The sequence below is a fragment of the Oenanthe melanoleuca genome, chromosome 4 (genome assembly GCF_029582105.1).
Source record: "Oenanthe melanoleuca isolate GR-GAL-2019-014 chromosome 4, OMel1.0, whole genome shotgun sequence".
Classification (NCBI taxonomy): domain Eukaryota; kingdom Metazoa; phylum Chordata; class Aves; order Passeriformes; family Muscicapidae; genus Oenanthe; species Oenanthe melanoleuca.
Window position 1 is genome coordinate 44,485,674 of NC_079337.1, and position 13,683 is coordinate 44,499,356.

Here is a 13,683-nt window from a genome sequence, read left to right on the forward strand (position 1 = left end):
TGAAAAAATACTAAAATCCTGTTTCATACAGGAGTCATAAGAATATTACTTGGTTACAGAATTGATCGCTATGATTTTCAACTGGATTTATTCATTTGGACAACCTGCAATGTATTTTTCTTCATGTCTTATATGTATCTTTCCATAAATACAGATAAAGGCAAAATAATACATGCCAGACAACAAAAAACAGTTGTCTGAAGGCATATTTAGATTGATAAAGGAAAATAAATTTTTACATCTAATGAGATTAGAGAGCTCAAGCAATGCAGTTTTAGAAGCATAGTCTCAAGAGTGCACAATTTCAATATGACATGTAGAATATAGAAGAAAAAATATGAAAAGTATGGAAAATATAAAGTCTAATTATTGGAATAGCTTTCTGAGGTAATGAGAAACTTGAGGGTATGGTTGACAAATGGGTACTGGACTAACTGACAGAAAGTGTGCATTCCATCAAAAGATGAACAGAAGTCCACAAAATATATTTTTACTGGATAGAGGAGTATATGCAAAATGAGAAACATCCTAATATATAATTCTCAGAGTATAACCTTGAGTAATGGCTGAGGTTTGTTTTACATGAATACCTGGTAATGGCTGAAGTGGTTATTATGTACTTACTACCTGTTTACAAAGTAAGCACAAGAGGACAATTCATGAACACAATGTCTAGTGTACAGTGTGTTTCTTTTAGATGGCTCCATATTGCTGAATTAAGAGTAAACCAGTGGTTATGCTAAACACCTCAATAAAGGAAATTCTTAGTTATAGCTCAGCAAGGCTGAGTGAATCTGTATTGTGGAAGATGACATTAGACTCTGGGCCCTGATTAACTGTGTGTGGTGTGTGAGTGCCACACAGGAGGTGAGGTTCTGATGGGTTTGAAGAGCTGCAGTCTGTGGAATCTAAGTCCTGGCCAGGCAGAGAAGCAGTCAGCCAATTCTCTTCTGCTGACCTTCCTTTAGCCTCAGAAACTGTCCTTGGTTGGCTGTTTTGTAGATACATGTACATACATTTATGTACATTATGCACTAAGTACCCTAGGATATCAATGCTTCTGGGTAAGAAGCATCCCCACTGTCAGCCACTGTAAGCATGTTCTTGGGTATGCTCAGCCCTTGCAGAAAAGGCTGTTTTGCTAAGGGTTTCAAACCAGCCATTACTGGATATTGCATGGTTCAGATATTTGATCGGATTTTTTGATTTCACAATTAATGGTCTCATAACAGCTGGATAGAAAATATCCTAGGACAATAAAGTCTCCAACTGTCCACTGAATATTATAAACCTGTGTTATTTCTGATATAGGTCAGCCAAAGTTGGAGATTTCCAATGACAGGAACTACATCACATTTCCTAATGTTTTACTGGAATCTACATTATAGTAATTTGAGCTTTGTACTTCTCATCCTGTCCATTGCTGAGACTAAGAAGAGACTAGTTCCTTTCTGCAACAAACTGTAGACTTGAAAATATTGTCATGCCTTTTCCTGCATTATGCAGCCTTTTCTGTCTTATGCAACACAACCCCATTCAACCCTTTTTTATAGGTCACTTTTCTCTAGAGTTGAGTCTTCCATTTTGACTGGCTTCTTTTGGATTCTTTCCTGTTACCTTCATCTTCCTTGAAACCAAGCACCCAAACCTGGATGTAAGATGTCTTACCACTGACAAGTTAAACAGGAACTTAGACTACCACCTGCAAGAATTTATTATGTTGTCAACATTTGTTGTTGTGGTTTTAGGGATTTTTTAAAAATAACACTGCATACCTGTGGCTTATTTATCTTACACTAGACAGAGACTTCCCTTTCTTTATTTTCTGAAACACTATACCTTAGTCAGCTGTTTCCCATGTTGTATGTGGTGATTCTTCTCTTCATGTGCAGAATCTTTCTCTTGTCTCGGCTCCTTAGAGGATTTCTCTAAAAGAAAAATACTGTCAATTTTTTTTTTTTTTTTTTTAATTCTAAACCTGTCCTGCAACACAGCTGCAGCCCTCATTACTCACCTTGTATGGTGATGCAATTTCCTGCATCTGTCTCCAGGTTATCAGAGTATTCCTGCTGGTATAGCTGTGAAGAAGTTGAGAAGGAACCTTGCTTTTAAAATACTCTGAGGCACCACATATGCAGTCTAGGTGGTCTAGACAAAAATGGTACAGAAGAAGTTATAGTTTGTAAGCAAATCTTAGTTTCATTTTGACTCATGAGACCATCTTGATGCCATGTGTTCTGTAGAAGGAAACTGGCCAAAACAAATGGTTTTGCTACTTCTTCCAGCAAAAGCCTGGGTGCCACTAATCCAAGAACAATTAAGCTGGGAATACGGACAGACTCACCAGGGAATATTGAGTTGCAGTTTGGTAAATGCTGTCTAATCCTAGAATGTTTAAAGGTCAATATTTTTTTAAAATTACTTATCAATATAGACACTGGACTTACAACACTTCACTAGAATCTTGCAGCACTTGGTTGCTTTATGCTTTGAGAAAACCAAGTTTAGCAGCTGAGTAACACTGAGTACATTAAAAACTTTGTCCAAGGTTTTAAATGGTTCAGGATTTCAGGTCTTGCAATTTTAATCCGTTTCTTGGAAACCACACAGTAAAGGGCTGAAGTTATTTGTGGTACATGCGATACTTAGATCTGTAAAGAGAGATAGTTTAGTGTACCCAGCAACAAAAAAGGCTTCTCCTTTCAAGCTCTTATCATTTACCTTAATGATCAGAAGAATCTTTGGAAAAAACACACTAAAATAATTTATTTATGTATTTTTGGAGAAATCATCTTTCCTAAAAAATTGGAATACACAATGGTTTTTCAGTCAACCAAGGTTCTTTTGCTATTTACTATGATCCCCTCTGCATTTTTATAGAATCATCTTTTTCCTTTTTCTTCTTGCGGCAAAAAAAGACCCAGAATAGCTCTGCGGGAGGAATAAAAAGCATTTCTTTGCAGAATGAGGAGAGGGCTAATCTGGTTAAATTCAACAATCTTGTGAGACTTACACTTTAAAAACTTACAGAAATGTTCCAGGTTTGGCATTTAATATCTATGAGTTTTTAAGAAGGCTGGTTTGGATATTTCAGTTACTCACCATATCTCTCTGAAAACTGAGATTGTTCCTGAGAACAGCAAAAGTCCATGTATGCTGCATGCTGTGTTATTGCTAGCTCTCCTTTCACTCTTGATTCTCTGTGTTGCTTCTGGGAGCTAGTTTTGGGTTTTATTTGCAGTTGCCTCCTCTCTTTTGAGTTATCCATCACTGCCATTTGCTGGCCAGGAGGCTTTCCCCATCTTTCTTTATCTTCTTTTTTCATTCCCTTCCTTGTGCTGTGCCTTCCAAAATCCTTAAATTCAGGCTGCCTAGCCCTGAAGCCATGTCTATTTTTACTCTAATTTCTCTGCTACCAGCCCAAACATCACTGTTAGTATGTCTTAAGTATTCAGTTTCTCCCTTCAGGAAACTATTGTGTTGCTCTCACTTTCCCAAAACACTAAGAAAAAAGAAATCTTGTCTATGCATGTATATGATCTGAAATCCTGTGTCGTGGACGAGCCATCTTCCCTCATTGATTTCTTGCTTTTCATGTATTTGTTAAGTTTCTGTTATAATTATTCAAATTTAATGTGCTTTCCTCTTATATTTTTTAGATTTTCTTGTGAACAAGATATTTCTTATTTCTTTTTGCCTTTGTCTTTTCTGTACAAAGAAAACTTTAATTAATTTTGTTTTTTGTACTGTCTTTCTGTTTATTTAGTGATACCCACTGAAAAATCCTAATTTCTTTACTGTGTTCATTTACTTTAAATTAAACACATGTGTATTTCAAGAAAGTTAGTGCCATTTTTATAGCTCTATCACAGTACAAAGTTTAGTCTCATTTGCTGTCTTCTGTTGACACTATCTTTCATATTAGCTCTTGTCCATTTCTCATCCTCCATTGAATAAGTGGAGATTTTTAGATTACTTTGCTACACGTGATTTAATGAACTAATCTGATGACTTCTTTTTTATTCTGAAGTTGTTTATATATATATATATATATATATATATATATATATGTTAAAGTGTAAAGGAACAGCAGGGTTTTTTTTTACCTAATCTGTTTCATGTGATGCAAAGCACAAATGAAACTCTTAGAAATATTATCAGTAATTTTAACTGAAAAGAAAACCAGCAGTCTAATTCTTTGGAAGGTCTAGGGCCAAATAATGAGGGGAAAAAAATTTAGGTCATATGGGCTGAATGTTTTTGGAGCCATACTGTGGCAAAAATCTTGGCCACAGCTGACCTGTGCTTGGCTATGTCTCCAGCTGAAGTCTTTGCCATTTGACGAGGGCTGAATACTGATTGTTGAATTAAGTGGTAAAACTGAGAAATCAAGGTTCCAACACCACAGAATACATAGCAGGATTTTCCACATTGACCTAGTTCTCACTCTCATAAGGTCTCATACCACAGACACTCCACTGCATTTCTTTCACTAGTGTATTCTTTTAAGAAGGAGCCAGTCTCCTTTGCTGTCTCTGTACTCTGATATGACTTTATTTAATACTCCCAAATCCCACTTTGTTGACTTATGCAGCCTCTCCTCATTTCAGGCTCTATAGCTACACTGCTGCTCCTGCTTATTTTTATGGAACTGCAGTAGATTCAGCTGTGGTAGGATATTTCTCCTAGCTGAAGCATTTATGAAACCATAGAGAGTGGTTGAACTAAAATGTCTGAGCAGGTTTTTACTGTAGAAGTAATCAAAATGACTTGCTGAGAGTGAGAGCAAATACAAAAATGCTGAAAACCATGTTAAATAGTCATGGTTGATGAGGTTAAGATCAGTAGACCAGCTAATATGTTTTCCATTTGATATGGTTGATTTAAACTGAATTCTGAACCACCTTTAACATATGCCTAATAATATATTTTTTCCAATTTAAGCCTGGATTGGGTGAACAATTTCTTGTATACTTTCTTGGAAAAATTTTCTTCTTCTCTCCTCACGTCAACTGCTTATTGAGGAGACTTCATATGCAAAACAAGTGATTTAAATGCAATGTGACATGGTTTTTTTACTAAGTAGCCTGTCTACATTTTTTTCTCCATATAAGAAATATATCCTTCTTTGAAGCATCATGTCTCTGTGCTTCTTACCCATGTTCCTAGACTTCTTTTTCAATGGATTTAACAGTATCTTCTTGGGGACCTCAGAATAAATCAGACTGAAATTGCCTTTGATACAAGAAGGCCCTACTTCTAATGAAGTCCAAGTGGGTTATGTCAGTTTACTCAAAGATTGAATTTTGTCTCACTTTTTTGTCGGGTCTCTGGCACACTGTATTTTATTTTATATTTGCAACTACTAAGGCCTGGTTGTGGAGAGGTAAAAAAGCTCCATGATGAGATGTTATTAAGCATGTGTTTTTTTTCAACAGCTGGTACTTTGGAAATGTCCATGCAATGAAGAGTTTTTTATATGAAGATTGGTTAGTATACATCATGAATTTGTTTGGTTTTCAGTGATAATTTGTTTGGTAAATCCTAATTCTTGCTCTTTCTCACAATATTTACAAGAAAAATTAAATATGAGAAAGGGTTTGTCCAACCATCTGGCATCCTCTGAAGAAAGAAACCCTGGCCCTGGAGGAAAAGCAAATGAGTAATGTAGGAGCAACCAGTTAGCAGAGCACATGCATCATGTTTGTCTAACAGAATACACTAACCTGTAGTTTATGAAAGAGTAGGAGATTACTTTTTAGAGATAGTATTTTCCAGGAACTGTAGAGGGAGAATTTATTTCAGTGTGGAGAATACTCCCTACAAAACTTGAAAAAAACACCCATTTCATATTTCTTTTAGAGAACTTGATTGTAATGTTAAAAGTGTATTCAAAGAAAACCTTTGCTTTGATCTGAATGCTGTACGATGAGTATTAATATAAAGATGTTTTTCCTCAGAAGCTGCATTAAATCTTCTGTAGTCATGTTTCTCTTGTATCAAACAAGGTTTTGAGGGTAATAGTTTGCTGTTTGCTTCACTGCTGGTATCAGATAGGCAAATATTTATCAGTTCCTTCCCTCTTGGGATGCTCTGCTGAATATGTGCATCTTTGGCAAGGCTGACTTTCCAAGTAATGAAACTAATCTTCGTGTGAGACTTACATAATTATCACACTGCCATCTCTGTTGAATGGTAGCCAATAATTGCTTTGTATCAATCAATGTTTTTTCCAAGTTTCTCACCAAGGCTTAGCAGAGTCTGGTGAGAACATATATCCTTTATAAAGCTTCTCATGAGGACTCGTGCTTGTAAAGGGCTTCAGTCTCAAAGGGATTTTCTGGGAAGTAACATACACTTGGTCTGAGCAGTGAACTCTGTATATGTAAGAGAAAGAGAGAGAATGAAAAAAGATCTGAGAAGAGAATGTGAAATATGAAATCTTTGGAGTTTTTTCTGGAACCTGCTAACTTAAAGGAGTTGTTTTACTTTCAAGGGTTGCAAATTCTCAAAGAGCACCTGTGCTGAGTTTCACACTGCTAATTCTGTTGACTAAATCTTCTTTTAATGAATTGGCATGAAATAATAATCTAATTTGGCAAGCAGTGGTGATGATAGTTGCAGTGAGGAAACAGAAATCAGGCCTTGGGGAGGAGATAGGGAAGGGCCATGAGAATTATAAATCTGATTACCATTTACTTTGAAAATTTCAGCTGATAAAGTCTGAGCAAATGTCTACCTTGACTTCACCAAGGCTTTCAACACCATCTCCCACATTGTCCACATAGGCAAACTCAGGAAATGTGGTCTGGATGAGTGGATGGTGAGGTGGATTGAGAACTGGCTGACCCCAGAGAGTCAGTGACACAGGGTCTGGTTGGAGGCCTGACACTAGTGGTGTCCCCCACCATTCAGTATTGGGAAATTAACTTATTCATTTATGACTTGGATGAAGGGGCAGAGACATCCTCATCAGGTTCACTGATCACACAAAGGTGGAGGAGCAGCCAGTACTCCAGAGTCCTGTGCAGCCCTTCAGAAGGGGCTGGGGACTAACCTGCTGGACAGCAGCTGTACAGGGAAGGACCTCAGGGCTGTGGTGGACACCAAACTGTCCATGAGCCAGCCATCCATGAGCCAGCCATGTGCCCATGTGGATGAGAAGTGCAGTGGTGTCCTGGGGTGCATTGGGAAGAGCAGTGCCAGCAGGCTGGGGGAGGTGATCTGTGCTCAGCCCTGGTGGGGCCACATCAGGAGTGCTGTGTCCAGTTCTGGGCTCCTCAGGACAAGAGAGACATGGAGCTCCTGGAGCAGGTCCAGTGCAGGGCAACAGAGATGAGAAAGGGATTGGAGCTGCTCTCTTACACGGGAAGGCTGAGGGAACTGGGTCTGTTCAGCCTGGAGAAGAGACAGTGAGAGGGGAATTCATCAATGTCTATAAGTTTCTGAAGTGAGGGTGTCAGAGGATAGAGCCAAGCTTATAACGTGTATAGGAGTGATGACATTTGTTTTTGGCAGAAATCTACCTTACTTGCTTAGTAATTTAAGTAATTTAAGCTTGTTCAAAAACAGCATTTTAAGATAGCAAAATTACAGGTAAGATACCAAATTAGTGGTTGTACTTACAGACCAGCAGTTACTTAAACATTAACAGTTACCTAAAACTTTGGTGTTGGAATGAAGATGCAGCTGAACATAACTTGCCACACTAGGGTAGTGACTATGACATCTAACAGTGTTTGTTGGATTTATGTGCTCTTTAATGTTAGATAGGACAAAATGACAAGTATATCACATTTGCTTTTAGCTTCTCTGATGTTACTAGAACTGGGTGCTCATCTGAAGCCCAAATATTGTTACCAGTTGATGGTTAATTAAGAGGGATTCAGAGGAGTTTCAGTAATATTTAGAAAACCTGCCTTCCATCTAGGAACTGGCTTTTAGGGTTGTAGTTAAGATCAACTATTGCCTTTATGAGACAAGAGAGTAATGGGATCCAGATGACCATGTACACAGTAAGAGTAAGGGGGAGGTGGGTGTGGGAAGAACCACTGTTGTGATCTGTTCAATTCTAGTCATCTATTACTAGAGGGTCCATGCCAGACCAGCTCCACTATCCAGATATGCTAATATGTTTAGTGGTTCATGAGGCTGTTGTGCTTGACTATCAGTGAGACAGAGTTAGCTTGGCTAATCATGGCTAAAAAGAAATAATTATTTTCTATCTTAATACTGTCCATAATTTTACTTTAGGATCTTAATATTCTAAATAATTTCTTTCTTTTTAATGTTTTTTCTTTGGTCTGGTTTGTGTTTTAACTTTTCTCCTCTATTTTTTTTTTTTTTTTATAGGGCACCAATGCCTCTGCTCTGGAAAAAGACATTGGCCCAGAGCAGTTTCCAATCAATGAACACTACTTTGGATTGGTCAATGTAAGTACCATTTTGATGTTACTTGACATTTGCTTTGCTCCTTGGTTTTGTTTTGTTTTGTTTTCCTCTCTCCCCTGCTCTAATCATTCTTATTCTAACGCAGGATTGTCTTTTTTTTTAAAGTGCTGCTCATGTTGCAATTTTAGGCAAAGTGGGTTGCAAAACTATATCAGATGTTTGAAGATGGCTTCATACACCCCCAGAGAGAACAGTTCTATGAATATTTCCAGGGATTAGAACATACACTTAAATAAAATTAAAAGCCTATTTTAGCTGTGAAATAGGAGGGAGGAAGTGATGAAAGTACATACAAGTTTAGGTACAGCATTCTGCATTGGGGACTTAGGAGAAGCTTTTTTTATTTGACCAAAGAGAAAATGAGTGAGAAGAGTGTTTAATCACTTGTTTGTTCCCATAAAAATGATATAGATATAGTAATTTTTTCCATTGAAAACATTAGTCATTCTGCTACTGAGCAGTAAGATAGAGATTTCCCATATATGGAAATAAAATTAGTGAAATCACTACAATAAATACTTTTCTTACAAGTGGAAACCTTTACTCTGGATCCAGATCAATTCAGAACTCCATAGTTTTTTCTGTGAAGTGTCATGGTGGGTGTGAAACTGCAACTGTGTGGCAAAATGGCTGGTTTGTGATGGTGACAGGAGTCAGAATCTGAATGAACAGCCAGTTTTGTTGTGATGCACAGGGATTAAGCTTGTTTTTAATTTTGCATGGCAGTTTGGGAACACCTGCTACTGTAACTCTGTGCTGCAAGCGTTGTATTTTTGCCGGCCATTTCGGGAAAATGTATTATCATACAAGGCCCAACAGAAAAAGAAGGAAAACCTCTTGACTTGCCTGGCAGATCTTTTCCACAGTATTGCTACTCAGAAGAAAAAAGTTGGAGTTATTCCACCAAAGAAGTTCATATCGAGGTTACGAAAAGAGAATGGTAAGCGTAAAATTGAAGTCCTCTAATTCATGGATTGATCAAAAAATTATAAATAAATATTGAGCAATGTGATCATACTAATCAGAAACACAGGTTAGATTTGTAAATTTCTTTTAGTACTTTGTGGGGTGTATTATTATTTTAGTATCTATATATAAGATATTTTGCTTGAAATAACCATGCTAGATTTCATAAGCTCCCAGAGCTGTGTGAGTTAGTGATGTTTTCACAGCGTGGTGGGGCAGACCTCACTTATTATCACTCTATCACTGTAGAGTGAGCTAGGGCTGGGAATAGGGTGACACAGCTTAATTTTTTATAATTTTTTGGGGAATGTGGCAGAGGGAAACACTGAGGGCAGGTGGCAGTGTAGAAACTCTGTGACCTAGGAAGGCTGCAGGCACCACCAAGTCCAGAACACCCTGAAGGATAAGGAACTGCTAGGTGTGGGGTGGTCAATCCACTGCACATCAGCTGCTGCTCTGGTTCTTGGAAGTGGTGGACAGTCTTACTTTGTGAAGCATCAAACCCCTTTTGACCATTAAGTTAGCAGCATATTCCTACCTAATCTTGTAGTAATGCTGTCTGAGGGATATGAGGAACATCTTGAGATAGAGAAGCTTGTCACAGCTCCATTTTGTCCTGGATTCATATTAGTGTGGATGGTATGCTTAGAAACAGAGAGGCTTTGAATGAAAGACAAAGTATGAGGCAAACACCTGGAAGAAATTGCTTCCCAGTGGCAGCATATAAATGGGCAGACTGCTCATTTCAGAGCAGACATTTGAAATCATGAAAAAGTTAACTCTGATTCATCTAGTGATAAATGCCCCCACACAGTTGGGGATCACTTGTAAAGACTGGATCTTATGTTTTCAGCTTTTTCAAATTAGGGCCAGAGTCAGTGTGTATTACCCAGCTTATATGTCCTGGCTAGACACTACAAAGCCAAAGGTTCTGTACAATAGTTTCTGAGGAAATCCATATGAACTTTTTCAGGAGCAAGGGGATAAAAATACACATTTCTGGGAACACACATTCTTTTTTCTTTGATATGGTGAGCAACTTAAGCCTTTATTGGAGAAGTCTGTACTAAATCACCACTGAGGTATTTTCCCCTCTTCCTGCAAGCATTTTGTATTGGACAGGACAAGTCTTTTCTCATCAGACCTGTGTGTGAAAAATGAGCTTTGTTAGATAGTGTTGTTATTACTACTTGAAGTGAGTTAACCTTGACTGGCTGCCAGGTGCCCACCAAGCTTGTCTCTCACCCCATCTCAGCAGGGCAGGGGGAGAAAATAAGAGAAAAAAGACCTCATGAGTTGAGATCAAAGTACTTTAATAAAAAAAAAAGCCAAAAATTAGAAACAAAGGAAAACCAAACGAGATTTATTCTCAACCTCCTATCAACAGCTGCTACCTGGGATGTAGAGCCTTGGCACGTGTGGAAGTTTGTTCGGAAGAGATATATCTTAATAATGAAAACCTGCCCATCTTTCTCTTAGATATTAGTGATGAAAATGAAGTCACATGGCATAAAAAATTACTTTGGCCAGTTTGGATCAGCTGCCTCACCTATGGCCCCTTCCCAATCTCTTTCACACCCAGCCTACCAGCCTTAGGGCAGGATGAGGGTTGGAGGGACAGCCTTGATGCTGTGTGAGTGCTGCTCAGCATCAGCTGAAACACTGATTCATTACCATCATTTTAGCCACACCTGCAAAGCACAGCACCCTGTGGGCTACTGTGGGGAAAGGTAACTCCATTCCAGGCAGAGTACACAAATATATGTCAACATCCAATAGCTTCAGTTTTCCCAGCTGTGTGGATTACTGTCAAAACTCTGTGATGTTCCCCAGTGTCTGAGGGACTTGGTATATGTGGATGGAAGTCAGTGCTGACTGAAGTTAGGCAGTGTCTTGTGTAAGGGAATAATTTAGGATGAGTCACATTCTTGCTTTCTTCATTGACTGTAATGGGAGCCTACACAACCAACTCCAATGAGTGTAACTTTAGACAGCTGAAGTTAGGTCAGATGAAGCTTTCCCCCAAAGTGGCTTCACTGAAGCCAGGGTGACTGCCTGCAAAATTGTTCTTTGGGATGATTCCAAATATTTTGCTGAGCAAGGGCCAGTGCAAGTATTTGAAAAAAAAAAAAATCTTTCTTGGAGGAAAGGATATTCAGCTGTACAAATCTTGACTCTCTTCTTCACAGATCTCTTTGACAACTACATGCAGCAGGATGCACATGAGTTTTTAAATTACCTGCTCAACACCATTGCAGACATTTTACAGGAGGAGAAGAAACAGGAAAAGCAAAACGGGAAACTGAAAAATGGCAACATGAATGAAGCTGAAGAGAACAATAAACAAGAACTCACCTGGGTGCATGAGATTTTTCAGGGAACACTGACTAACGAAACTAGATGTTTGAACTGTGAAACCGTAAGCATTGGGATAGATTTTTTTGTTGTTGTTGTTGCCAATTAATAGATAGATACATTTTGTGTATATAAATATATTAATCTTTTCAGACATCTGAGAATTGTGGATATTCCTGTAGAATTTACTTCTTGAAGTGAGTATATTCTTTTCTAAAAATTTATTTTTCTAAGCATTACTTGGCTAATCTCTGCCAGGTTTTGCTGTCCTAAAACATAGTATATCTCTACAGTTAAAATCCTTGCTAGTGAATCAATACCTTTCCTCATCACTGTAACTTTGAGAGAAGGTATTCACATCATATTAATATAAATGAAATATTTAGATGAATTTGTGTTAATTCCATCTCAAGAGTCTGACAGGTATACAGAAGGTTCATTATTAACAAACTGTTTTCTATTATCTCCCTAATATATTCTAGAGGATGATGTCAGTTTGAAATATCTTATGTTTGAGCTATAAGTAAAAATTAATTTTAGTTGACAGACCTGTTGCAAGTCTCCTATTGATTACTGTCTTTTTCAAACACATGCTTCTGTTGAAAGAGAAAATAAATTATTTTTTAATTGTTCCTGTGAGGTTGCATGAAAGAGTAACACAGACAGGAAAAATAATCTCCTTTGGGGAGAACAGTGACACTGATCTTCCAGAAAGGTTGTAATTAACATCAACCAAACATTTGCTTGGTAAAGCAAAGTTGATAGTCATTAAGGATGAACTAGTATTCTCAACTCCTGCAGATGATGAAGATTGTGAAGGAGCTTCTGCAGGAAATTCTCTCCATCTGTCTCCAGGCTCTCTCATGAAACAAGTTTTTAGCAATATCCAGTGTTTTGTTCCATACAGCTTGTCCTGGCTCCATGGTGTTACTAAGATGTTGCAATTGTTGGTGCAGCAATGCTAAGGACTGGCCAACAAACTGGTCTGGTCTAAAAATTATGCTTTTTTACTTAAATCAGTGCTGCTACTATGGGCTTCCTCAAAGAAATCACAGCTTTAGATTAGCTACATTACGATAGGAGAAAGTATCTTCAGACAGCTAGCTGAGGTTTAGACAACTGAAGTTTGGTGACAAACTCTACCCAGGTCCTACCAGGTGTGTAAAAGAACATAGTCTGATATTTCTAATCATAAAGAACAGCTCTGTATTCCAAGAAAATATAAACTATATTCCAGGGACTCAGTCAGAGGAGGATGGTGAGGAGAAGAGATACAATGATAGTCAAAATGAAAAAAGATGTTGGAGCAAGCTTGGAACAAGCTTGTATAAGTGAACACATAAGGGAGATACTGAAAATGAATTATTTTATCTATTTCAATTCTAGAACATCAGGTAATAGCAAGTTAAAATGAGTGAAAGGTTAGAATTATTTTTTAACTGATAAGCTTCTTGTCCTAGTTTGAAAGATAGGTATCTGCTAAGAAAGACAGGAGCCTCTCTGCGAAATGGAGAATGTAAACCCCCTCCCTCCAAATGATTATAATTTTGAAATTAAGGGGTTCTCAGGCAAAGATATGGGAATTAGGAATAACAGTTCTTTACTAGGAAAATTAAAATAGAAATACAATATTACAAAATAAACCCAAAACACTGACAGAGTCAGAATACAACCTGACACCCTGTCAGTCAGGGTGTTGGTAGCAGTCCTATTAAATGGTGGCTGCATCCTCCTGCAGTGGCAGATGTGGTTCAGCTGAAGCAGTGCTCCTGTAGAAGGGTGCAGTTTTCCTCTGAAGGTCCAGGGATGATGTGGAAAGGTCCAGTTTTGCTCTGGATTCCAGTGGAAAAAGGCTGCTTTGGTGTTCCAAATCTCAGTTTTTATCTATGTAGGAAATGTTTGGCTCCTCCC

The 13,683-nt window shown here is 38.0% G+C and overlaps 1 protein-coding gene across 2 annotated transcripts in view; it reads left to right on the plus strand.

Annotated features, from left to right (window-relative positions):
• USP46 (ubiquitin specific peptidase 46) overlaps positions 1-13,683 on the plus strand; it is a 34,507-nt gene that overhangs the window by 5,128 nt on the left and 15,696 nt on the right. For both annotated transcript variants that reach the window (XM_056489782.1, XM_056489781.1), the window contains exons 2-4: positions 8,353-8,433; positions 9,178-9,391; positions 11,607-11,836. In XM_056489782.1, coding sequence (XP_056345757.1) covers positions 8,353-8,433; positions 9,178-9,391; positions 11,607-11,836 — 525 coding nt within the window. The remainder of the gene's footprint in view (positions 1-8,352; positions 8,434-9,177; positions 9,392-11,606; positions 11,837-13,683) is intronic.